General features: G+C 64.5%; 1 protein-coding gene across 1 annotated transcript in view; it reads left to right on the top strand.

Annotated features, from left to right (window-relative positions):
• The first annotated feature begins 1,057 nt into the window (after positions 1-1,057).
• ADGRL1 (adhesion G protein-coupled receptor L1) overlaps positions 1,058-26,509 on the top strand; it is a 42,742-nt gene continuing 17,290 nt past the window's right edge. Inside the window, exons 1-4 of the mRNA XM_012758416.3 lie at positions 1,058-1,234; positions 16,305-16,469; positions 19,429-19,642; positions 25,469-25,578. Coding sequence (XP_012613870.2) covers positions 16,400-16,469; positions 19,429-19,642; positions 25,469-25,578 — 394 coding nt within the window. The 5' untranslated portion in view covers positions 1,058-1,234; positions 16,305-16,399. The remainder of the gene's footprint in view (positions 1,235-16,304; positions 16,470-19,428; positions 19,643-25,468; positions 25,579-26,509) is intronic.

Here is a 26,509-nt window from a genome sequence, read left to right as displayed (position 1 = left end):
TTTGGCCGCGTCGCGGCTGCCCCCCGCCCCGCTCCTCCCCGCGCCTGTCTAATCCAACCCGGGTTTTGCATAAGCCTCTCCCAGATCTCCCCGTCTCTGCCCGCACCGGGCCGGGCGCCTCGCCTTCCCTTCCCCGCGGGGGGCTCCGCTCCGGGTCTTCCGCGCGCCCGCCGCCCTGCCCCCACTCGCCGTCCGGCGCGGGGATCCGGCGCGTCGCCTTCCTGCTCCCCGCTTTTCCAGGGTCCGCGGCGAGAGGAGGCGGCGGGGCGCGCGGTCCAGCCCGGGTTTTCCGGCCGGCTCCCCGTGCGCCCGGGCAGGCTGCGGCGGCCCGTCCCGCGCGGCGGCTCCAGGCCAGGCTTTGCGCGCGCCCGCCGCCCCCCTCCCGGAGCGGGTGCGCCGCGGCGCGGGGCGAGCAGGCGGCTTGTCATTGCTGGTGCCCGGCGCCGGCTCGGTCCGCGCGTCCTGCGGAGCCCACGGGCCCGGCCCGGCGCCCCCCCTCCGGCCGCACCGGGGGCGCGACGCCGCGGCACCCGCCTCCAGCCGCGCCGCCCTCCGCGCCGCCCCCGCCCTGCGCCCCCGCGGCCACTGCGGGGAGCGCGAGCCGTCGGCGCGGGAGCTGTCGGCGCTGCGGCGCCCCCGCCCCGCCGTCTGCCGAGGAGGCCCCGGCGGATGGGGCCGCGCGGGCCCCGGAGCGGCGCCGCCGGGCGGCGGGGGCCTGCAGGGGGGCCCCGGCTGCCCCGTTAACCCTCGGCCGCCTCGGCCGTCGGAGGGAGCCGGGGAGTCGCCTGGGCGCGCACGTGCCGCCTCCGTCGGGGCCGCGGAGCTGCGGGGGAGATGCGGGCCGCCGCCGGCGCCGCCTCGGGGCGCCCCGCCTCGCCCCAGCCCCCGGAGCTCTGACGCCGCCCCCGCGCCGCCGCCCCCACCGCCCGCCTCCCCGGGAGGGGCGCGGACCCGCTCGCCCCCAGCCCCGAGCCGCCGCCGCCGCCGCGAGGGGGCCGCCTTTGGAGCTGTGTGATCCGCCTTTTTTTTTTTTTTTTTTTTTTAATTTAATTTTTGGTCGGTGGCGGCGGTGCTGGGCCAGGGGAAGGAAGGGACACGGAGGCTGCTCTCGCCCGGCCACCCTCCACCCGCTTCCCCCCTGCCCCGGCTCCGGGAGATGTGCCGGGCGGGGGGCCCGGGTCCGCGGAGCCGCAGCAGGGACGCGCAGGGCCGACCCCGGGGCAGCGCTGGACAGGTGAGTGTCTGCGGACCCGGGGCCAGGGGGACGCCGCACCTGGGCCAGGTGTGCGCGGGGACGGGTGGGAAGGAGGGGAGCCGGGGCCTGGCCCGGCCTCGAGGGGGGAGGGGTGCGGGAGCCGCGGGTCGCCGCACCTGGGCGGGAGGGGCTCCCCGCACCCCACCCCCGCTGGCGGAGGGGCCGGGAGGGGCGGCCCCCGCGGAGCGCCCTGGGCGCGGGGGCGCGGAGGGGCGGCCGCGGGGCGCCCGGCGGGGGGAGGGGACGGCGAGTGTGCCCGCGCGTGGCTGCGTGTGCCCGCGCGCGCGCCAGCCTTTGTGGGGAAGCGGCGCGGCGGTGCCTGCGTGTCCCCGGTGCGTGCGCGCGCGGGAGCTTGGCGCCCTGTTTGTGTAGGTGTCTGGGTGGGAGCGGGGACGCGGGGGTGCGCGCCGCGCGGGGGCCCCGGCCCCGGAGGAGCCGCGTCGGGGGCTGACACCGCGCGCTGCCGGGCCGGGGTTGTTTTTCTCCGGGAGGCAGCGGCGCGGGGGGCGGGGAGGGCCCGTCTGGGTGCCGCGCTGCCTGCGGCCCGGGGGGCGCCGCTGCCGGGCGGGGGTGCAGCCGGACGGCGGCGTCTTCCCGCGGTGCCAGGCTCGGCTTGGGAGGCTGTCAGCTGTGACCCACCCGGATTACTCGTGCTTTGAGGACGAACCCCCACCCCCACCCCAGGTGGGCATCGCGTGGAGCCGCAGGGGCTCCGCTGTCATCCTCCCAGCTGCGAGGCCAGGGGCCGAAGTGTGGGGGTGCTGCGTGTGTGCCAGCCGAGGCCAGAAAGTGACCTCCCAGGCTAGGGCCGGGGTGCCCGGGGCCCCACCTGAAGACAGCACCCTGCCCGCGCGCAGCCCCACGCACGCCCCTGGCCCTGCGCTTCGGTCCGGGTGGGCGCACGGCCCCATCCCCGGCGCGCGCCCCACTGTGCCTGCCTGGCCCCTTCACCCCAGCCCCCTGCCCCCCAGCTGTGGCAGCAGCTGCATGCGGTCCCCGCACCCCAGTTTGAGGCAGGACCCGCTTTGCTCCCGGCTTCTGCGGGACTGGGGCCTGCCTTCCCACATCCCAACATGTGGCGTGCCTGGGGGAGTAGGGGGAGGGGTTCAAAATGGCTGCCAAGATGGCTGGCCGCCTCCTCTCTCTCTCCCTCTCTCCCTCTCTCTCTGTCTCTCTCGCAGAGCAGAGGAGAGGAGGCTGGGCGGTGTGGGGACAGGTGCGGGGGACACCACAGGGTAGATGTCTCCTCTGGGCCTGTCCACCTCCATGCTGCTTGGGCAGAGGCCACTGGTCCCTGCGCCCTCTCCAGCACCCCAAGGCCGGCATGAGCCTGGAACGCGCCCAGCCCCGGCCCCCCACCCTGCCTGACAGCCCTCCACCCGCTGCCCTGCGCCTGGCACCCTGAATCCGTCCCTGGGGTGTCGGGTGGCCCACGAAGCGTCCACACCTCTCCTCCTGTTCATCTTCCCCACGGTGTCTGGCCGGGGGACCCTGCGTGGCCGGGTCAGGCCCCAGCCCCGGGGGCAGGTGACTTCTCCCTCCTCCCCGCTCCCCTCCCACCAATGCCAAATTTATTACTTAAAAGTAGGATGAAAACAGGGAGAATAAGAGAAGGAATACAACCTTCATTATCATATCGAGAAAATTATCCGTGATTTTCCTAACTAGCAATTTGCCTGCCATGCCGTTCCGAACTGACTTGCCCATTAATTACAGAGATGAAAAATCATCTGGAAAGCGGAAAAGGGAACTAATTCCGTGGCTGGCGGCGATCGCACCGGTGCGCGGAGCCACATACGTGTGTGCTCACGTGTGGGTGCCGGCCCCCCTGCTAGCACTGCCACCGTCTTCCTCCTGCCCCTTGGTGACCTCCCTGGGGGCCTGGCTGCGCCCACCCCGTGTGCATGTGCGTGTGGCCCTGCCCTGGGTGCCCAGCTAGGCCCTCCTTCCCGCCCTCCGCCTGTCTCAACCCCCACTCGCGGGGGCTCGTGTGCCCCACCACCGCCCACGCTGGTGCCCGCCCTTGGGTTTTGGAGCTGGCCCCAGGGTTGGGGGAGGGTGGGGGGCTGGGGACCAGCACACCTGGGCCTCACGTGCAGGTAGGGGGTGGAAGGGGTGAGCCTGGAAGCCCCGAGTCTATCCCTGCCTGCCCAGGGGAGCTCCCTCCCCCGGGGGTCCTAGGAGGGCACACGGAGAGGCCGGGAGCCGTTGGCACCGAGCGGCCTGGGCGTGTGCTGCTGGTGGGGCTGCCTGCCGGGGGCTGCCTGTGTCTGGGGCGCCCGTCCCCTGCCCAGCCAGGCTGGCGGCAGAGCGTGGGGCAGGTGGCACCTCTGCCCGGTGCAGGTATCTCGGTGGGGGTGGGGGGCAGGCAGCGGCACCCCAGGGGGGAGCAGGGGGCACACCCCATTCCCGCGCTCCGGCTGCAGGGAGCCCGAGCGTCACTCTGCCCCCCCTGCCTCCCTGGCCAGACGCGTGGCCAAGGACACGCAGGGCTCCGGTTTCCGTGTGGGCTCCTCTCTCTCAGATCCGGTTTCCAGACGCCAGACGCCTCCCCTCCCCCAGCCCCTCCGTGGGGAGCGAGGGGAGGGGCCCTGGGGGTGGGGGTTCCTCGTGTCCGGGACCCCCGCCGGTGACCCCGGAGGTGCCTGGGCAGGCGAGGGCCGGCGTCCCTCCCAGGCGGGGCCGGGTCGGATGCCCTGACCTGACGGGGCGGAAGGTGGGGTCCTGGCTCGGGGGGAGGCTAAGTAGCGACATGGGAGGGGCTCCCGCTGCCCCTGGAATCCAGTCCTCTGCCGGCTGTCCGTGTGTGCCTGTGTGTGCGTGTTCTCGCGTGCGTGGCTCGGGTGGTAATCCGGCCAGGCGTGTGCGTGCGTGCCCACGTGTCCAGCGGGCTCATCCGGTGGCCCCTTGTGTGCTGGCGTCTGCGAGCTTGGCCGAGGGGTGTCTGCGTGCATGGGTTGGGGGTCCACGGAGGAGCAGCTGTGCGTGTGCACAGGCGGGCGCACCTGCGGGCGTGTGCTCAGGTGTGCGTTCTCGGGCTCCTCGTGGCCAGGCCGGGAGCACCCCGTCCTGCAGCCTGCACACGCCTGCCTCCCGCTTTGTCCGCCCCGCGCCACGCTGGGGTCGCCGTGGGGACGGCGGCCATGTCCCGTCCCTGCTGGACTGCCCGCAGTCCAGCAACTCGCGTGCAGTTTCCGTCAAGGGCCGCTGTTTTGGGAGTTGAAGAAGAGGCCGTGTCTCGCCCTCTGGGGCGGACGGGGTCCCAGCTGGGGAGGGTGGCCCAGGCTCTGAGCGCAGCGGCCCCCCAAGTCCCTGCACCCCGGCACCACATCAGTCCCAGGCTTGGGGTGTCCTGGGGTCGGGCCCCGCACCCCTTCCCTCCTCACCCCTCCCTCCTCGATGCGCCTGCCACGCTCTAGGCTCGAGCCAGCCCCAGGACCTTTGCACTGGCTGTTCCTTGCACCCGAGGGCCTCCCCCAGACATCTGCGAGCTTTTGCTCCCTGCCTCCCTCGGATGTCACCTCCCCCGTAACCTTTAGCCCGTGCACCCTGTTTAGAGTCGCAGCTTCCCACGTTCCTTCTGACTCTCCGTATGGCCCTGGCGTTTCACGTCCTCTGCAGCCTCCTGGCGTTTTGCGCCTGTTTGTTTACCGTCTGTCTCCCCGACAAGGGTCCAAGGCTCCGGGGACGTTGCCACTCGGCTTCCGGACCTCAGGCACCCAGGGTCGTACCCGGCCCACAGGAGGTGTGCAAGAAGTCGCACCTGAGTCAGTAGGAGGCAGCCCCTCCAAAGGCCTGCAGGTCCCCCCGTCCCTGCCTCGCGACCCCCCTCCAGCCCCTGCCCTGCACCTGTCCCTGAGCGCACACCTGTGCGGACTTGGCGGCCGCTTCATGGCACCGGAGGGTGTGAGGTCATCTCCGTGGGCAGGCGGCTCCTGGCATACTATGTGCGCTGCAGGGTTAGATCCCGGAGCGGGGATATGGGGACCCGTGCCCTTGCCAGGGGTAGGAGCCCCTGGGGCCAAGGCCGGAGCAGCCCCTCCCCCTCCTCCCGGGCACGGACCCCAGCCCCCCCCCACGGGATGGGACCCTCGTCTGCCCCGAGCTAGGGAACTAGCCAGACAGAAGCCCCCCCAGCTTCCCCGCCTCCCACTCCAAAATTTGGGGAAAGAGAAACATTCGATAAATAGATACCGAGGCTAAAAGTAACCGTGCAAGTCACAAACGGGCAACCCAGGAAGGCAGGTGCGCTTTCTCCTTTCTGCCCCTCGAGGAGGTGGCGCGGGCAGCCGCGGGGCCCAGCCCCGGCTCCCGGCTTTGGCGCCACCGGGCACTCTCTGTGGGGGGCCGTCCTGTGCGTGGAGGTTGCTTAGCAACAGCCCTGGCCTCCACCCCGAGATGCCAGGAACACCCTCCCCCGGTGGTGACGCCTCAGAGTATCCGCAGACGTTACTAAACGTCCCCGTCCCAGGGGCCAGCGGCGTCCTGGGTTGAGCCCCATGGAGTAGAGACTGGCAAAGTTTCCTGCAAACAGCCAGCGCATAAAGGTTGCAGGCGTGTGGGCGGCCGACGGGCTCTATGGCAGGTTCTTTTTTCTCTTCTTCTGCTCATCCCTTTGCAAACGTGAAAACCATTCTGGGCTCTCGCCAGCTGCACAAAACCAGGCCGGGGTTGGCCCACCCCTGCCCGAGGGCGCCCCCCGGTGGCCGCCGGCGGTGGCGGTTGGAGCACCCACGGGTTCTCGGGCATCACTGGGGGGGGGAGCATTTGTGTACCTAAGTGCACGGCGAGTCCCCACACAGTCTGTCCCCAACACCTCCCCGTTCTCACCTCCTCCTCCTCCTCCCCAAGCTCACAGCCCCGCAGTCACACTGGCTTCCCTGCTGCCCCCCGTCAGCCCCAGGGCCTTTGCACGTGCCATGTTCCCTGCCCGGAACCATCTTCTTCTTCCCCCATCGAATTCGCAGGGCTTTGCTGAAGTGCCGTCTTCCCCGGGAGAGAGACGGCCTTTCCCGATCACCCTGTTTAGAACTGCAACGCCCCCAAACTCCCGGCACACGCAGCCCTCTTCCCGGCACTTCCTTCCATGACGGCACTGGGACGTCGGCTGCTTTGCTTCTCTTTGTGTCGGTCCCCCAGTTCCAGGCACATAGTAAGTGCTCCAGAAAAGATGTGCGGAATCTCTGGGTGACGTTTCGCAGCCCCCCCCCCCCCCCCCCGTGGAGAGACAGGGTTGAGGGCGGACGGGGCGTCCCGGAGCGCACACAGCTGGGATTCGAACCGGCGACTTAAGGGTGCCGTGCCCGGGCCTCTTCCCTCTTGCCCTGCTGGGCACCCTGCCCCGCTCCGCTTCGGGTCTCTGGGCCGCCCGGCCTGCGCCTTCACTGGGGCCGGCAGGGGAGCCCGCGCCACCCCTGCGCCCTCTGCCTCGGCCCGTGGTTAATTCTTTGCAGCCCTGCTCGGCCGAGCCCCGGGCGCCAGGCTCGGGCGGGACGGCAGACACCGTGGAGGGGATGGAAACAGATCACAGACCGCCCGGCGCTGACCTGCCGGGCCCGGGGACACAGAGGAGGCGCGAGTCAGGGAGGGCTTCCTGGAGGAGGGGGCTTCCCAGCTTCGAGCGGGGAGGGGAGAGTGGGGGGGAGGGGGAGCCTGTGGGGGAGAGGGGCTGCCCTGCGGTCAGAGAGAAGGTGGTTTCTCAGTAGTGCGATGGTGAAGGGGGGAGGCTGGCCCCCGGCCCCCGGCTCGGGAGTCTGTGTTTTGGCCTGTTCGTGGGGCCGCTGTGAAAAGGAAGATCGGAAGCAGGGGGGGGGACTTCAGGTTTCCGGCTTTGACAGCCTGGCGGGCTGGAAGATAGGGGCAGATCCCGTCCCCCCGCTGCTCAGAACCTTCTGCGGCTCCTGCCACACTCGCAGAAAAAGCCCAAGTCCCCCTCCAGGGTCCACAAGGCCCTAGCCGGTGACACCAGCCCCCCGCCACCCTCACCTCCTGCCAGCCTGCCCCTCACTCACGGGGCTCCGGCAGCACGTCGGCACATTCCCTCGCTCCTACCGCAGGGATCTGCACGGCATTGCCTCTGCCCAGAGTGCTCTTTCCCCGGTCCCTGAACGGCTCACCTTGAGATCTCTGCCGAAACGTCACCTTCTCGGGGTTCCCTGGCCCCGCCGTCTACGGCTGCACCCACACACACCCCATACTCTCTCTCCCCTTGAGGCACGTTCTCCTCCCTAACACTTGCGGCCGGGCGCGAACTCGGGACTGTCCACCGAGTGGACGATCCGTTTTGTCTGCATTCACTAAACAAACGAGCAGGCGCTCGGCCCTGGCCGGCCACACGACGACAGCCAGAAAGTCCCAGGTGGGACCCGCTCCCTGAGCCCGAGCTGCTGGGAGAGACAGACATTTAACAGCTGAGCCCAAGTCCGATCGGGGGAGCGGAACTGGGGGGCCCGGCGTGCTGTGGGAGTGGACAGGAGAGACCCCAGCGCGGTCCTGGTGGGCAGAGCCTTTGGAAGGAAGAGAGTAGGCACAAAGGCCCTGGAACTGTGCGTGCACGTGTGTGTGCCCGTGTGCGTGTGCGTGACAGGGGGACGGGGTGGGGGGGAACAGGCACTGCGGGAGGTGCCTGAGCAGACAAGGTGGTGGGAAGGTGGCGGGAGACCAGGGCCTGAGATGCTATGTTAAGGCATCAAAGGCAATAGGGAGCCATAGAGGGTTGTAGGCAAAGAGGGATGCAATGAGGTTTTTATTTTGCAAGGATCATTCTGGCTTCAGGGTGGAGCTCAGACGGGGAGACCCGGGAGGAGGCATCTGAGGGAAAGGGATGCTTTGAACGCCCCCCCCCACGCCCCCCGCAGGGCAGCGCTGCTTGGCGGCCAGGGTGACCTTTTAAAGCGTCTTGGTCGGACATTTATGTACCAGCTTCCTACTCGCACCAGGTGCTGTGCGGGGCCCTGGGGACCGGCCACCAACACGGCCTAGTGGGCAAACCCACCCTGCAGGGCCTCCCCAGCAGGTGACATCGGACTGAAGGCCAGAAGCAGACTCGGGAGGAACCGTGAGGGCGTCTGGGGAGGAGGGAGCAGCCCGTGCAAAGGCCCTGGGGTAGGGCTGTGCCCGCTTTTGCTCTCAGTGCGGTGGGAGCCATGGAGGGTTCTGGGCAGAGGAGGGGCGGGACTGACTTGGGTGCTCACCGGGGCCCTCTGCTGGACAGGGGGGAAGGTGGCGGGGCTGGGCCAGAGAGAAGGCGCGGAGGGGTGGGGAGGGAGCGTAGGAAGATGCAGCCCAGGACCCTGTGCCTCTGTCTCTGGGAGGCAGGTCTGTTCTCCCCGTGCAGTGACGGGCAGACGGGCTCAGAGAGGCCAAGAGCCCGTCTGAGGCCACACAGCGGATTCAGACCCAAGAGCTTTGACCCCCAGAGACGCGTGTGGATCCCCGAGGGCTTCCTGGAGGCGGCTGGCCACAGGCGGCCGGGTGTGAGGAGTGGGCAGGAGGCAGGGGTGCAGCTGGAGGGCTGTGTGCAGGGGGGCTGGCTACTGCCAGGAAGGGGCGAGGCTGTGAGGGGCCCAGAACCCCCCCCCCACTCCCCTCGGTGTCCCCTCCCCCCCCAGGCACTCAGACTCCCACCCACTCGTGCACAGAGGGTTGCCATGGCAACTGCAGGCTAGGGCAGACTAGAGGCGCCCCCTCTCCTGCGACAGACAGCCGGTTCTCCTCCTGTCACCCTCCCGGTCCCACCCTGGGGCACCCGAGGACAGAGTCTGGGGCCTCGGTGGGCCGCCCTGCTGTGCCCACCCCTGAACTTGAGATGGACATGGGGCTTGGGCCCAACCACGGGGGCAGGTGGGCGGCCAGCAGGGGCGGCCAACCGTGCGAGCAGGAGTCGGGTCCCCACCAGTTCCCACGGGGGAAGCGGAGTCGCCTGAGACCACGGAGGTGCGAGGTGGGGACAGACACAGGTGTGGACTCACCTGGTCCCGTGGGCGCAGCACCTGCAGGCGTGTGCCGCCGTGGGAACAGGTAGCAGGGACCTGCTCTTCTGGTCCCCAGGCTGCCCCCAGCTCGCCAGTTGGGTGCCCCCGGGCATGTCGGCTGTGGGGCCTCACTTTCTGCTCCGGAAAACGAGGGTGCGAGCGCGACCCCCTCGTCATTGCTACGAGGACCGGATGACCCGCGCGTGGAAGGGGCTCCGAGCGGGACGTGGCGGTGTCGGCCGCCGTCCCTGGCATCTCGGGCAGCTCCTTGCAGGGGGAGCCAGCTGCACCCCACGCCGGGCGCCTGCTGCTCCTTACGACCCGTTTCCCCAGAGTCCTGCAGTCTGGGGCCCCCGTCCCTCCCTCGGAGGGTTCCTGGGGCCCCCTATCCCTCCCTTGGGGGATTCCTGGGGCCCCGTCCCTCCCTCGGGGGGTTCCCGGGGCCCCCGTCCCTCCCTTGGGGGGTTCCTGGGGCCCCGTCCCTCCCTCGGGGGGTTCCTGGGGTCCCTGTCCCTCCCTCGGGGGGTTCCTGGGGCCCCCCATCCCTCCCTCGGGGGGTTCCTGGGGCCCCCCATCCCTCCCTCGGGGGGTTCCTGGGGCCCCGTCCCTCCCTCGGGGGGGGTTCCTGGGGCCCTGTCCCTCCCTCGGGGGTCCTGGGGTCCCATCCCTTCCTCGGGGGGTTCCTGGGGGCCGCACCCTTACAAAGCGCCCGGGACTGGCGGCTTTAGCCACAGAACTTCGTTACCTCGCAGCTCTGGAGGTTTCGAGTCCAAGGTCAAGGTGTCGGTCCTGGGGGAGAATCTATGCCAGGCCTTCCTCTCGGCCCCTGGGGGTGGCCGGCCACCTTTGGCAGTTCCTGGGCTTCTAGAAGCATCGCCCGGCTCCCCGCCTCCCTCGTCGCGACGTCAGGCCCTCGTGTGCGTGCCCGCCTGTGTCCAGATCTCCCCTTTCTGTGAGGGCGCCGTTCGTATTGGATTAAGGTCCCCGCTGATGACCTCATTTCATGTCGATGGTCTCTGTGAAGGCTCCAATACAGTCACGGGGGGGGGGGGATTGAATCAATAACAGCTCCCCGCCCCCCCCAAAGCCACAGGAAAGGTCAGGCCTAAGTCTCCCCCCACCACGCCGGGCCGGGCCCTGGGGAACTCCGTCTGCACCCCTCAGGCAGCGGTCCCCAGCCTGCGTGGGGGCCGGTGTGGCCCCCAGGTCAAAGGACAGATGCCCCGTGTCCAGCTGCCTTCGCCACCACCCTCGATCACCCGCCCTGCGCTCGTTCAGTAAATGTTTGCCCGGGACCTACTGCGTGCGCCAGAGACCAAGAGACGGCAGTCGGGGAAACCAAGTCCCAGCCTCAGGAGTCTCCGCGCTCCTGGGGGAGGGGAGGGGTGGAAAGGAAATTTACAAGCGGGCAGGGAGAGTTAGGGAGCGGGGCTGTGACCGGTGGGCTCGCGGGCTGACCTGGGCCCCCCAAATTCACGTACAGAAGCCCTGACTCCCAGCGGATCTGGAGATGGGGTGGTTAGGGAGGGAATTAAGGATAAATGATGGCCGGGCGCGGTGGCTCACGCCTGTCATCCCAGCACTCTGAGAGGCTGAGGCGGGAGGATCGCTTGAGGTCAGGAGTTCGAAACCAGCCTGAGCAAGAGCGAGACCCCATCTCTACTATAAAGAGAAAGAAATTAGTTGGCCAACTAACATATATAGAAAAAAATTAGCCGGGCATGGTGGCCCATGCCTGTAGTCCCAGCAGCTCGGGAGGCTGAGGCAGGAGGATCGCTTGAGCCCAGGAGTTTGAGGTTGCTGTGAGCGAGGCTGACGCCACGGCACTCACTCTAGCCTGGGCAACAGAGTGAGACTCTGTCTCAAAAAAAAAAAAACAATAAATGAGGTCGTAAGGGTGGGGCCCCGCCCGGAGAGGACCGGTGTCCCACTAGGAGGAGAAAGAGACGCGGGAGAAGAGGCCCCGTGAGGACGCGGCAGCGGGAAGGCGGCCGTCTGCAAGCCGGGAAGGGAGCCCTCCCTCACCCACAGAAGCCGCGTTTGCCGGCGCCTCCGTCTGGGATCTGGCCGGCAGAACCGGGAGGAAGTACGTTCTGCTGTTACAGCCACCCGGGCTGCGGCACTCTGTCACGGCGGCCCGAGCTTTCTGCCGCAGATGGCGCCGGCGACAAGGGGCGCTTTGCCCTCCCTGCGAGCCAGGCCCGGCCCATGTACCAACCCGTCCTGTTGCACAGCTTTGCCCCGTGGGGTGACGGGGTGACGGGGCCTGCAGGGGCAGGCGGGGGGCCACAGGGCACCACGACACGGGGTGGCTGAGGCCCGTGTCTGCCTCCCTTTTCAGAGAGCCCAAGGGACACGGAGACTGGGGACACAGGCTGAGGCCGTGAGCTGGAGGAGACAGGGCGGGAGCCGGAGGTGTTGGAGGGTCAAAGCAGGGCAGACACGTGTCCAGATCGTCTTCAGAAGAACCCTCCAGAGCGCGTGACCCCAGAGGGGACATGATGCTCTGTGAAACAAGCCAGACACAGAAAGACAAGCATCCCTCGATGTGGCCGGGCGCGGCGGCTCACGCCTGTGATCCCAGCACTCTGGGAGGCCGAGGCGGGAGGATCGAGTGAGCTCAGGAGTCCGAGACCAGCCTGAGCAAGAGCGAGACCCCGTCTCTACTAAAAATAGAAAAGTTAGCCAGGCGTCCTGGCGCGTGCCTGTGGTCCCAGCTACCCGAGAGGCTGAGGCAGGAGGATCGCTTGAGCCCAGGAGTTGGAGGTTACAGGGGGCTGTGGTGACGCCACGGCACTCCAGCCTGGGCAGCAGAGCGAGACTCTGTCTCAGAAGAAAAAGAGAAAGCCAAACTCTTTAGAAGCAGAGAGTAGAATAGTGGCTTCGGGCTTGGGGTGGGGATCACAAGCTTTCAGCTATAAGCCGAGTGAGTTCTGGAGACCCGCTGCACAGCTCGGTGGCCACAGCTGATAATAACGCGGTGTGTGCTTGAAACGTGCTGGGAGGGTGGACTCCAGTGTTCTCCCCACCATCAACGACAACAACAAAACGGTAACTAGGAGGAGGTGACGTCTGTGTCGTCGGTTAGCTTGATTGTGGAAATCCCTTTGCAGTCTGTGCAGACATCAAAACACGTCGTACCCCTTAAATATATATATATGCAGTTTTTATTTGCCAATCGCACCTCAGCAAACACAGGGAGAAAATTTAAAAAGGCCCCCCCTGAGAAAACAATCTAAGTCTCGGTCAACTGGTGAATGGATAAGCCAGGCGTGGTCCGACCGAATGATGGAATACTACGCAGCCGTAAAAAAGGGATCGGGCGCCGATCCCTGCTACGACGTGCATGAACCTCAAAAATGTGAGGGCTCTTTATGAAAAGAGTCCAGACACAAAGGGCCACATGGCGTATGATTCTGTTTACGTGACATATCTAGAACAGGGAGGTTCACAGAGATGGAAGAGTAGCCGAGGTTACCGGGCGCTGGGGGAAGGGGAGCTATTGCTCAACGCGTCCAGGGTTTCTGTGTGGGGTGGGGAAAAATAAGTTTTGGAAATAGTTTCCAAGGCAACGTTCCGCATCAACCTGCGGCAGCCGCGCACCACTGACAGCGGCAGCAATGCCACCGAACCGCGGCACGCTGAACGGCCCACATGGCCATGCAGTTAATGCCACGGGATCGGACACTTAGAAATGGCTTAAAAGTGCATCGTTTTTTCTTAAAAGGCCCCTCTGAGTGTCAGGAGGCCCCAGGACTCTGGGGGCGGAAGGGCTGGAGGGCAGTTGGAAGTGGCCGGGCCCGGGGCTGGAGGGGCAGGTGACGGAGGGGGTGTCTGCAGGTGTGCGTGGCCCCCGGACTTGCTCCGGAGCTGGGTTTAGGGGTAAGAGAAGACGTCGAGGGTTTCGACTCCTGGGGTTTTGGCCAGGAGAGGGTGGTGGCACCACTGGCTGATTGGGGGGGGGGTCTCTATTGTGGTCCGGACTGACGGGGGGTGCCTTGGGGACCCGGGACGGAGGTGTCGGAGGTGAGGGAGCGGCCGGGCTGCAGAGCAGGTGTGGCTGTCATCACAGCCTAGGTGGTGTCCGAAGGCACCAGATGATGCCGCATGGCGGGCAGGCTCGGGGACTCCACCTGGGGTCCCAGCGTCCCGGCCTGGGAGGGGCAGAGGGGACACCCTTTGTTTGCGATGGTCGCTGTGACCGGCGCCGTGCTGTGGGCAGTGAGGGGTCCCGAGCTGGCCCCAGGTGCACGTAGACTGCCGTCCTCACCGGCCAAGGGACCAGCACGGCAGGTGCAAGGCGGAGGCGGGGTCTAGACCCGCGTGGGGTGGCTGCCTCCTGCCCCTGGTTTCTGGCGGCCTCCCGCTCCAGTGCCTGGTGCACGGGACAGAGGGCGCTCTGATGGCGGGGAGCCAGCGGCCGGGTCAGTGCCCCCCCCACCGCCGGGCCTGGCTGGGAGGAGGGGGAGGAATAGGGAAGTTCAGGTAGGAAGGCGCCCCCTGCCCCGGCATGAAGTGCTGCGGAGTGACGATCCAAAGTGCCACCGGTGGTGTCTGCTCGGGGCTGTCAGGCGGGGCGGGGGTTCCTGGGCTGCGGGGAGGGGGGCAGAGAGCTGCTGCAGGGGTGGGGAGGGGTGTCCAGGGCCGCCGACGGGTATTACCCTCCCTTTCCCGTGTGCAGAGGCCGAGGCGTGGAGGGGCCGCTCTCGTCTCTATTTATCGAGGATTTTGTTCCGAGTCCCCGCCTGCCTCAAGGGCTTTGCGTTCTAGCGAGAAAGGCCGGCAACAGACCTGCCAATATAAAAAGGTAATTTTAGGTGCAGTTGAGAGCTGTGAATTAAAAACAGGGGAAAGGGTCAGGCGTGGTGGCTCACACCTGGAATCCTAGCACTGTGGGAGGCTGAGGCAGGAGGATCGTTTGAGTTCGAGACCAGCCTGGGCAATGTAGCAAGACCCCATCTCTACCAAAAGAAATAAATAAATTAGCTGGGCGTCGTGGTGTGCACCTGTAGTCCCAGCTACTCGGGAGGCTGAGGCAGGAGGATCGCTTGAGCCCAGGAGTCTGAGGTTGCCGTGAGCGAGGCTGACGCCACGGCACTCCAGCCAGGGCGACAGAGCGAGACTCTGTCTCAAAAACAAACACACAAACAAAACCAAATAAAAACAGGGAAAAGGATGGCAGGTGGGGACAGGGGGTGGGGGCTGTTTTGATTGGGGGGGCAGGGCCGGGTCATCTGCTGGGGTGACCTTGCGCTTGAGCCCTGAATGATGAGAGGCCGCAGGTGACCTGCGGGGACCCTGGGAGAACATTCCAGGCAGAGGGAACAGCCCCGGCAAAGGCTCGGTGGCCAGGAGGGGGTTGGAGCTGGAATGTTCCATGAACAGGAGGGAGGGGTTTGGTGGCCCCAGATCGCCCGCGTCCTCGAGGCCGTGGTGGGGGACCGAGACCCCAGCCCAGAGCCGAGGGGAAGGTGAATGCTCAGGTCGCCGTCCCTTAGCTCTGAGCGCAGGGCTCGTCGGGAGGCAGGCGGGGAGGCCAGGAAGGAGGAGGCCGGTGTCGTGGGACGGTGGCCTGGTCCCAGGTCGTGGTGCTGTGGGCCAGAGGCGGGCAGAGCCCGTAGGACCTGCTGATGGAGCCTTCGATGGGGACAGCAGGGAAGGCGAGGAACCGGGGCAGATGCCTCGGTTTAGAGTCTGAGATTCATTCATCCATCCATTTAACGAGTAATTCATTGCCATGTCCCTGACCTGTTCCAAAAGTTGGAGGTATGGCCACGAATAAAACAATTCACTGATGGCTGCCCCGTCCATACAGCAGATAAATAATTAGGGGTGGACAAAACAGGCCCCCGGAGAGCCAGCCCTGTGGATAACCGGCGGCAGAAGCTACAGGCAGAGGAAGCAGCACGTGCAAAGGCCCCGGGGCAGGGCCTGCTGCGGCCCAGGAATGGCGGGAGTGGCTGGCGCAGAAACGGGGTCGGGGAGCTCCCCAGGCCCTCACTTCGCAAGGGCTTTGGTTTAGGGGGTGAAACCGTGGTTGGGGCTCTGTGGAGAGACTCCAGACTGGAAGTAAGAGGTCTGGAGAGCATCGGCTCGGCGGTGGTGTGGACACGCTAGGGCAGCCCGGGATGGGACAGGCTGGGGTGACGGCCGGAGAGGACGGAGGGTCCTACGCAGTGAGTGTGTGTTTCTAGCAAGTTCCTGGCGGGGCTGGGGCCCCTGCTGGACGGGCCCAGGGCGTAGTTAAAGGAAGGAGCCGAGGGCGGCATCTCGCTGGGTGCGCGGCCTTGAGGGGACCCGGGGAGACCGAGGCAGCCAGAGAGGTGAGCAGGAGCGGCGGGTCAGAACCGAGCTCGGTGCCTGCGGAGCCGCCTGGCCGGGGCAGGGCAGGCGGGGCGGGAGGAGGGCACAGGGCGCCCGCCCTCCTCCTCCTCCTCTCCCCTGCCCCCCCAGGGAGCAGGCGCCCCCTCCCGCACCGCCTGCCTGTCTCCAGCTCCCCCCGAGGGTCCCCCGGAGGGGAAGAGGGGGACTCAGGCGTCCCTGGTTCCCCATCTGTGGCGCCAGCCAGCTGGATTCTAATTAGCTGCCAGAACGCGGCGCGGCAGGAAGCAGGGGCTGGGGCCGGGCTTGGATTCCTGCCCAAGACGGGCAGGCTGAGAGTTGGGGCCACACGCCTGGGTCCCCCGCCCGGGAGGAGGTCCCGGCCCTCCTCCTTGCTCACCGGTGAGGGTGCTGGGGGGGGTCAGGGGTCAAGGATCACAAGCGGCTTCCTTCGGGAGGGTCCAGGGCCTTCCTGGGCCACCCTGATGAGCTGCCCCAAGACAAGAGGATCTTCTAGGAGTTTCCAACAGGGAAAGGTGGAAGCCCGGCTGGCGGGTCTGTCTTCGGGGTGTGGGAAGGGGTGCGGTGTGAAGGGGTACAGTGTGCGCTGGGGGCCCTGCAGGGTGGGGCGCCCCGCCAGTTGGATGCCGACCCCCGACCCCGTGGGCGGCGGCAGGATGGAGCCCTCGGCCCGTGGCAGGAGGGCGGGGTGGCGCGGCCACCTCGCGCCCCGCTCACTCTCCCGTCTCCCCCAGGCTGGTGGGCCAGGCCGTGGTGCCCACCCGGTGTTGCGGGGCGAGGGCCCCCCCACAGGCCGCTGAGAGTCCTGGACGCACCCCTGGCCGCCACCATGGCCCGTCTGGCCGCAGTGCTCTGGAGTCTGTGCGTCACCGCCGTGCTGGTCACCTCGGCCACCCAAGGTAGGTGCTGCGGGGGCCGGGGGAGGGGGGCTAAAACGTGGACGTCCCCTGACGGCCACCTGGTCAAGTGCCCCAGATGGAGGCCGGACCAGGCCGGAGGGAGACTCTGTGCCGCCCCTAACGTCACCGTCACCGTCACCGCAGTGTCCTTGGGCCGGGCCCTCGCCCCCAACGCGTCAGCCGGGCCAGGGCACCGGGGACCATCCCGCTGTGGCCCCCGGGACCAGGACAGGCCTTCCTGGCGAGCTCTTCCCTGTGTGCGTGTCTCTCGCTGTGATTACAGCTCCGCGGCTCGCTGGGAAGGAGGCTTAATTAAAGCGTGCCCGCTGACGTTTATTTAAAAACAACTAATTACCCGGCTCGGCCCTACGCCGGCCCCGGGATCCTGCTCACGCACAATGAGTGCCCCAAGCCCGCCCGCCCGCCCACCGTCCCCGATTGCTCAGTTACCGTCCCCACGGCGGGCTGGCCCAGGCAGGGACAAGGGCAGGGTGACAGAGGCAGAGAGAAGCGCCCCTCACCCTGGGCTGTGGCCCCCGCCCGCCCTGCACCCCCAGTCTGGAGGGCGCTGGCGGTGGACCCAGGTCCAGCCCCAAAGGTGGAGGGGACGTCGTCCAGCCGTGCCCTGGGGCCTTGGCGCTGATGCCCTCGGCCGAGTCCTCTGCCCGTCGGGGTCCTGCCCTGTTGCCCCAGCTGGGCCGGGAGGGGCCGCCTCCACCCCCAGCCCCGTCGGAGCCAGCCCTCCACCCCCAGGCCTCCCTCCCAGGCCCGGGAAAGCTAAAATTAGACGAGGAGGCAGATGGTGCTGGAGGAACACACGTAGAACTTTCCCCCCGCTGGGACTCGACTCACCCCAGAAAACCCCGGGGGCCTGGCTGCTGTGCCCGCGGGAATCGGCCGGAGTGGGAGGAGGGACAGGGGCACCGAAAAGGCCCGGCTCTGCTACCGCCGTGCGCGAGCGGCCCGGCAAAACCCCACGCCGGAGGAGGCCACTCCCTGCACCTGCGAGTCACGGTGCCCGCGTCGGAGCCTCGGGGCCCCTCTCTGCTCCCCCCTTCCCACCACTGCCCTCCCTGCAAGGCCTAGCGGGGACGCGTGTCCCGGGAGGGGCTGTCCTGGCTGCCGCAGCCCTCGCCACGCCCCTGCTGCTGTGCGGAACCGAGTGCCTTAATGGCATTCGTAGTAGCAGCGATCAGCGCCCACACCACCTCCCCGAGTGCGTGTCAACGCCCGGACCCATCGCGGCGGCCCTGTGAGACGAGTTGTTCTCATGGCCCCTCGGGGGAGCGACCGAGGCACACAGTCACTCAGTGACCTGGGGGAGGGCACGGTCGGGAGTGGCCGAGCCGGCATTCCGCCCCCAGCCGGCTGTCTGGATCCCAAGGCCGAGCTCTCCGTCCCCGTGTGGCACAGGATGATGGCTGACAGGGACAGGGAGCCGGGCCTGTCCGGGGCATGTCCCTTCACCGTCAGGGGAGGTCTCCCAGATAATAACGGGGAAGCCCCTCACCGAGGAGCCCCCCTCGTGAGGGCCCCACCCTTCGAGAGCATTTTCTAAGGCATAAGAATCCCTGCGGTTCCATGCTGGGCTGCAGGTGCCCATCTTCCAGATTGGGAAACCGAGGCTTGGGGAGGCCACGGCAGGGGCTGTCGGAACGTGAGCGTGCGTCAGACTCTCCTGGTGGGCAGGCAGCCCCAGAAGGGCCCCAGAATCCGCACTCCGGACCGGGTGGCGCTGTGGGTCTCCAGGCCACACCCCGCCGGCCCCCGCAGCTGGGAAGTGGCAAAGCCCACCTCCGTGTGGCTTCGAAACCTCGGCGCAGTCCTGTGCCTTCTCTGCTCCTTGTGCGGGCCGGTGTGACGTCAGCGTGGTCCCCAAGGCCGCCCTCACTTCTGACGCCGGGTACAAGTTCAGGGGCCCCCCCCAGGCCACACTCAAGTCTGACCACGCACTAGAAGGACCCAGGACTCGGCGGAAGACGTTAGGCTCACGGTGGTGGGTTGCCACCGCGACCGGACGCAGGTTAGAGTCAGACGAGGGCAGAGTTCAGGAAAGTTCCACGTGCAGAGAGCTCCCGGTTGCCCGCCGCCCGGCCAGCAGGGTGGCCGGGCTTCGCCCTCCCGGCAGTGGCGAGTGACAACACACACGCGGCGGCGTCCAACCAGGGGTGGCCGCCCTGGGCCTCGCTGTCCAGGGTCCTTACTGGAGCCCGGTCACATAGACGTGGCTCCTGGCCCAAACCTCCAGCCCCTCCAGAGACCAACTGACACCGCGTGACCCCCGCCCCCGCCCTGAGCCGCGTTGCTGGTGTGCTCGTTTGCTACACCCGCTGTGACAAAGTTCCACGGACGGCGTGGCTTACGATCCGAAGGCTCGCAGCCCGGGGTCAAGGTGTCGGCACGGTTGGTGCCTTTGAGGGCCTCGATTCTCGGCTCGGGCGTGGCCGTCTCCTCCCCGCGCGTCACATCTTCTCACCCCTGCCCGCCTCCCCGTCCAGATCGCCCCTGTGGGTCAGGACCCCGGTCACGTTGGATCGGGGCTCGCCCTGGTGGCCACGCTTTAACTCGATGACTTCGGTAATGCCCCGGTCTCCAAGTAAGGCCACATTCTCAGGTGCTGGGGTGGGGACTTCAGCATATGAACGTTTCAGGGGGGACACAGTTTAACCGTGGACTATCTGATGTGGAAACAGACGCTTTTATCAGGAAGGACGTTCTAGAGGCTTAGAGGTCACCTCCTGGGAGCTGAAGGCAAAGGCCAGGCTCTCCCGGGGCCAGGTGAGCGCCGTCACCGCGCAGGTGGGCGCAGCGAGGGGCCCATTGTACAGCTGGACAAACCGAGGTTCCCACCTCGCCGGCTTTGGTGCCCCCTCCGAGGCCAGCAGCCGGGGTCCTCTCTTCCCGGCCCGGGCTCCCCTACGCGTGACGCCCACGGCCGCCACCCCCCGTTCTCCCGCAGGCCTGAGCCGGGCGGGGCTTCCGTTCGGGCTGATGCGCCGGGAGCTGGCGTGCGAAGGCTACCCCATCGAGCTGCGGTGCCCGGGCAGCGACGTCATCATGGTGGAGAACGCCAACTACGGCCGCACGGACGACAAGATCTGCGACGCCGACCCCTTCCAGATGGAGAACGTGCAGTGCTACCTGCCCGACGCCTTCAAGATCATGTCGCAGAGGTGGGTCGGCGCCCGGGAGGGCTTCGGGGCAGGCGCTCGCCTTGCGGCGCTGGTCTCCCGGCCGGCGCGCCGTTCGCCCGCAGTCTTCCTGCTCATTCACTTATTCTCGTGACATGGGTCTCGCTAGCGTGTGAGTGTGTCGGAGTGTCTGTCTGGGAGCAAGTGTGTGGGTGTGGGTGGCCGGGAGCAGCCTGTCACCCACAGCCAGTGCGCCTACAGCCCGTCGCCCTTACCCCCAAATCACACCCAGACTCTGACCCCTGCGTCCCTGGCCACCTGGCCCCGGGGTCGCTGCAGTGACCTCCCTCCCGCCTGTCGTCCTCGCCCCCTTACCTGCTACCGTCAGTTCTCCCCATGTGGCCCGGGGGCACCTGTGAGCACCTGAGTCAGGTCCCGTCCCTCCCTTCCTAACCACGACTGTAGCTCCCCATTATCTGAACCCCCTTTCTCTCCCCTAGCCCCACCTCCCATCCATATTTCTGATATTTTGCCTCTTTTTTTGAGACAGAGTCTCGCTCTGTTGCCCAGGCTAGAGCGAGTGCCGTGGCATCAGCCTAGCTCACAGCAACCTCAATCTCCTGGGCTCAAGCCATCCTCCTGCCTCAGCCTCCCGAGTAGCTGGGACTACAGGCATGCGCCACCATGCCCGGCTAATTTTTTTTATATATATTTTTAGTTGGCCAATTAATTTCTTTGTATTTATAGTAGAGACAAGGTCTCTCTCTTGCTCAGGCTGGTTTCGAACTCCTGACCTCGAGCAATCCGCCCCCCTCGGCCTCCCAGAGTGCTAGGATTACAGGCGTGAGCCACCGTGCCGGGCCTATTTTGCCTCTTTATTGGGTCTATTTTGTGTCTTCCATCACCGGGCAGTCAGCCCCCCTCCCCCGAAGGGCAGGGAGTTTTGTCCACAGGCAGGTAGGTATACAGCAGGCGCCTACAGGATGTCCGCCTAATGTCAGAGAGAGCAAAGGGAAGGAGGGCTGGGGCCAGTCCAGAATGTGTCACCGCGGGAGGCGGTCACTGCAAGCCTCAGGGCAGGTTGGGGCAGGGGGTGGGGGTGGTCTCGTGGCTGAGACAGGCGAGGGGGGGAGCAGTGCTGTCTCCTGCCACCCCTGCCTGGGCATTCCCAGCCCGTGCTTACCCCGCGCCCTTCCTCCTGCCTCCCCGGATGCTCCCTGCCGGCTTCGCCCACCCGGCACCAGCTCCGGGCGCTGGGCTGTCCTCCACGTCTCTCCTGCGCCTGGTACTGACGGCGTCCGGCCCATTCTGTTGCCCGTGGGGGACACCGAGCCATGCAGTTACTGGGGCCAGGGGAAGGACCCACTTGGGGAGGGGTCTCGGTCCTGCTTCCTCTGGCGAGGCCCCAGCGCCCCCACATACTCCACCATCAGAACCTGGAGGCTCTTTGTGCTAGTGAAGGTCACAGCTAAGCCGCTCCGACAGGACACCCCAGAACAAACACACCCACCCAAACTAGACCAGAGCTGACAACCGCCCTCCGCGCCGGGACGAGCCTCTCTCTGTGTCCGCGCCTGCCCGAGCCCGGCCTTTTAAAGGCGTATGCCACGCCCACTCTCACCTCATTGGCCAGAGCTAGGTCACGTGCACTTCCCCGCCGCAGGGGAGGCGGGGACACGGAGTCCACAGGTGGAAATCGGGCAGGTGTTCTTTTACTCAGGTGCCAAATAAATAACTATTTATTTATTTATTTAATCATTCATTCATTCACTTATTTATTTATTTTATATATTTTTTTTCTGCCTAAAACTATGGTGTTCAATTATTTATTTATTTTAAGTTGGCAGGATAGCGCGATTTATTTTTAAATGGGCTAAAGTTAACCTTTTTTTTTTTTTTTTTTTTTGAGACAGAGTCTCGCTTTGTTGCCCAGGCTAGAGTAAGTGCCGTGGCGTCAGCCTCGCTCACATCAATCTCAGACTCCTGGGCTCCAGCGATCCTTCTGCCTCAGCCTCCCGAGTAGCTGGGACTACAGGCATGCGCCACCATGCTCGGCTAATTTTTTCTATATATATTAGTTGGTCAATTGATTTCTTTCTATTTATAGTAGAGACGGGGTCTCGCTCTTGGCTGGTTTTGAACTCCTGACCTTGAGCAATCCGCCCGCCTCGGCCTCCCAGAGAGCTAGGATTTAAAGTTAACCATTTTAAAGAGAACAGTTCAGCTGGGTGCAGTGGCTCACACCTTGTAATCCCAGCGCTTTCCCAGGCGGAGTCCGGAGGATCGCTTCAGGCCAGGAGTTCGGAGACCAGCCTGGGCAACGTAGTGAGACCCCCACCCTACCCTACCCCCACCGTCTCTACAGAAAATTTAAAATATTAGCCAGGTGTGGTTGTGCATGCCTATACTCTTAGCTACTGGGGAGGCTGAGGCAGGAGGATCACTTGAGCTCAGGAGTTGGAGGCCGCAGTGAGCCACTGCACTCCAGCCTGGGCGATAGAGCAAAACCCTGTCTCTAAAAAATAAACAATTCACTTGTATTGAGCACTCTGACAGTGTTGTGCAACCACCACTTCTAGCGCATTCCATCTCCCCAAAAAGAAACCCCATACCCATTAGCAGTCATTCCCTTTTTCTCCCTAACCCCAGCCCCTGGCAGCCACTGACCCGCTTTCTGTCTCCATGGGTTTGCCTGTCCCGGGCATTACCTATAAATGGAGCCGCACACTGCGTGGCCTTTTGTGTCTGGCTTCTTTCGCTCTGCACCACGCCTTCGAAGAAGTCCATTCATGTTGTCGTGTGCCGTGTGTCCCGGTGCTTCATTCCTTTTGACAACTGGGTAACATATCAATGTATTGTGTGGATAGGCCACATTTCGTTTATCCGTTCATTCATTGGGTGGACATTTGCGTTGTCTCCGCTTTTTGGTGACTGTGAATGGTGCTGCTGTGGACATGGGCATGCAAGGACTTACCCAAACACCTGCTTTGAGTTCTTTTGGGTGCAGCAGTCCCTCCCTTCTCCACTGGGGAAACTTCGTTCCAAGACCACTAGCGCCGCAGTCCCCAACCTTTTTGGCACCGGGGACTGGTTTCATGGAAGACAATTTTCCCGTGGACGGCGGCAGGGGAGGGTGGGTGGGGCTGGATTCAGGATGATTCAAGTGCATTACATTTATCCCATTTGCACCCGCTCCCCAGGGCTGGCATCACCACCTCAGCTGCACCTCGGCTACCCGGGCATTAGATTTTTACAAGGGGCGCACGACCGAGATCCCTGGAATGTGCAGATTCCAGTGGGGTTCTGGCTCCCGTGAGAATCTAAGGCCACTGCTGCTCTGACAGGAGGCGGAGCTCGGGCGGTGATGCGGGGGATGGGGAGCGGCCCCAAATACAGATGAAGCTTTGCTCACCTCCCGCTGTGCCGCCCGGTTCCTAACAGGCCACAGACTGAGACCAGCCTGCAGCCCAGGGGTTGGGGACCGCAGCCCCCTGTGGATGCCTGAAACCACAGATAGCAGGGAACCTTATATATACTATGTTTTTTCTTATACTGGGATAAAGTTTAATTTTACAAACTAAGCACCGCAGGAGATTAACAACAATAACTGATAATTAGGCCAGGCACAGTGGCTCACGCCTGTAATCCTAGTACTTTGGGAGTCCAAGGTGGGAGGATCGCTTAAGCCCAGGAGTTTGAGGCTGGAGTGAGCTATGATGATGCCACTGCACTCTAGCTGGGGTGACAGAACAAGACCTTTTCTCAAGAAAAATAAAAACAAAAAAACCTGATAATTAAGTTATTATTAGTAAAGTATTAGTAAGTAAAATAAGGGTTACTTGAACACAAGCACTGCAATGCTATGACAGATCTAGAAACAGAGACGACTGGCAGTGGCCAACAGGTGGGTAGCGGATACTGCGTGGACATGTCCCGGACAGCATGGGATCCCATCATGCTACTCAGGATGGCACGCAATTTAAAACTTAGGAGCTGCTTATTTCTGGAATTTTCCATTTAATATTTTCGGACCGAGGTTGACTGCAGGTAACTGAAACCGCAGAAAGTGAAATCTTGGAAAGGGAGGGGGACCATTTATTATGCACACCCGAGAGATGCACACTGAGAGATTTATTATGCACACCCTTTTAAAGAAGGGGGTGAGGCCGATGGGTATGGACAGACGCTCCCACGCCCTGTTCCCCCCACCCTCCACCCACGTTTTTTATGCCTCCCTCCCCGCTAGACCCTTCGTGGTTTCTTGAGTTTCTGTGTCAGTGTTTGGCACTCGCTGCTTACTTACGGGCAGGGTTGGAGGGGAGACCCAACCCTCCCTCTGCTCCCTGCCCGGCCCGTCCTGCCCGGCCCGGCCCGCACTTAGCCTGCTCCAAGGAAGGGGGCCCCGACTGCAGGGACAGATGGCAGATGTCATGCCACGCTCGTCTCTTTGTTGTTAAACGGGGTCCCCTTTACTTAGGTGCCGGTCAGACCCCTGGGAAGTTGCCAGGGACTCAGCGGCGTTCCCTCTCGGGGACCGAGAGTGGCTTTCCCGTAAAAAGACTCTCCCCCGGCCGGGCGCGGTGGCTCACGCCTGTAATCCTAGCTCTCTGGGAGGCCGAGGCGGGCGGATTGCTCGAGGTCGGGAGTTCAAAACCAGCCTGAGCAAGAGCGAGACCCCGTCTCTACTATAAAGAGAAAGAAACTAATTGGCCAACTAATATATATAGAAAAAAATTAGCCGGGCATGGTGGCGCATGCCTGTAGTCCCAGCTACTTGGGAGGCTGAGACAGAAGGATCGCTTGAGCCCAGGAGTCTGAGGTTGCTGTGAGCTAGGCTGAGGCCACGGCACTCACTCTAGCCTAGGCAACAAAGTGAGACTCTGTCTCAAAAAAAAAAAGACTCTCCCCCGTCCAGAAGTGGGATTGCTGGAAGAAAATTAAAAAAGAAAAGAAAACAAAAGAATAAAATTTAAATAAATAAATAAATAAATAAATAAATAAAAGACTCTCTCCCGCGGCTGCTCTGGCTGCGGGTACCCACAGCACCGCCCAGAAGGCGGGACGTGTCCACAACGTGGGCCGAGGTGGCCACGGCTGGACCCCGTGAGCACTTCCTTGAGAGCATGTTTGCCACGACTCTGCTCCCGTGTGCGGCTTCGCTCGTATCAGTGGACAACGCGGGAGCTCTAAAGTCGATTTAAGGCCGGGCGCGGTGGCTCACGCCTGTAATCCCAGCTCTCTTGGAGGCCGGGGTGGGTGGATTGCTCGAGGCCAGGAGTTCGAAACCAGCCTGAGCAAGAGCGAGACCCCGTCTCTACTATAAATAGAAATTAATTAGCCAACTAATATATGTATACAGAAAAAATTAGCTGGGCATGGTGGCGCATGCCTGTAATCCCAGCTACTCGGGAGGCTGAGGCAGGAGGATCGCTTGAGCCCAGGAGATTGAGGTTGCTGTGAGCGAGGCTGATGCCACGGCACTCACTCTAGCCCGGGCAACAGAGTGAGAGTGTCTGAAAATAAATAAATAAATAAAGTCAATTAAAAAAAAAAAATACCAAAGATGCAATAGTATCAGCGACACTCAGATAGGATGAGAGTGACAAGGGGCGGCCAGGCAAGCACTGCCTGCGGGGCGACGCCGTCATCCCGGCCCCAGTGCCGTGCCGGGGCTGAAAGTAGAAGAACCCCGTCTGGTGGGCAGGAGAAAGCAGGCAGGAAACAGAAAACGATGCCCACACACGGCCTCCGGGCGTGGTTTCCAGCGCCGCGATGCCTTCCCAATTTGGGGGCGTCTGTTCCCCTCCGGAGCCCGGGGGCCCTCTGGGGGCAGGTCTGCCTTTCCCAGCGCCCGTCTCTCTCCTGCAGGTGTAACAATCGCACCCAGTGCGTGGTGGTTGCCGGCTCCGACGCCTTCCCTGACCCCTGCCCTGGGACCTACAAGTACCTGGAGGTGCAGTACGACTGTGTCCCCTACAGTGAGTCATCTTGTTCCTTGTGCGGACGCGGGCCCTTCCCCCTATGGAGCAAGCGAGGAGGAGACACCTTGACCCACCTGGACACGCGTGCACGCACGCACGGGGCCTGCCCTCGGGGGGCAGCCGGGCCCGCTCGCTCCCTCACACGTTCCTTCTCCCAGAAGCCCCGGCCCACCCTTGGGGCCTGCTCCCCCGCCTCGCAGACCCTGCCCCTTCCACGGGGCACCTTCTCCAACTCCGGCTCCCGGCCCACTCACCTCACCGCCTCACGCACCCCTGCTCTCGTTCACGCACTTCCAGGCCACGCTCTCGTGCTCTGCTTCGCACACTTAATCTCTCTTCGTCCTGGGCCTGGCTGCCCTTCTCATCCCTCTGCCTCCCTCTTGCGTTCACAACCTTCCCTTCCTGAGCACCCCCCTTGGGCACCTTCTCCTCCCTCTCACTCACCACCCGCCCACCCCGCCTCTCTCAACTCCCTCCACCTCTTCTCAGCGCCCTCACTCCCCACACGCCTCCACTCCTGCTCTTCCCAGTCAGCGATCCTGGACTTCACACCCACAGAGACACAGATCACCCCGAGGCCTGGCGGCAGATCTGGCGTGAAGGGCTGGGGCACTTTCAACAGATTCTGTATCTCCCAGTTGCTTTGCCCATTACCACGATAGCACTTCCTGTCTGCAGAGGAAGTGCCGCCATGTTGGATGGAGGGTGGCCTCCGGGAAGCCTGAGGAATGTGATATGGGGAGCCAGAAGCCTGGCTGTCTTACACCTGGCAATGGGGAGCAGACAAAGACAGGGTCTCTCCTCCTCAGCACCCCACCCTTAACATCGCCCTTCTTTCCTGCCCTCTCTCTTCCCTCCCCCTTCCCCATCACCCTTCCCTTTCCTCCCCCACCTGGCTCCATGTAGCCAACTTGGAGGTAGGGCCTCC

Source organism: Microcebus murinus, chromosome 4 (genome assembly GCF_040939455.1).
Source record: "Microcebus murinus isolate Inina chromosome 4, M.murinus_Inina_mat1.0, whole genome shotgun sequence".
Taxonomy (NCBI): Eukaryota; Metazoa; Chordata; class Mammalia; order Primates; family Cheirogaleidae; genus Microcebus; species Microcebus murinus.
Note: the sequence above shows the minus strand (reverse complement) of the source record. Positions and strands in the feature narration are given on the sequence as shown.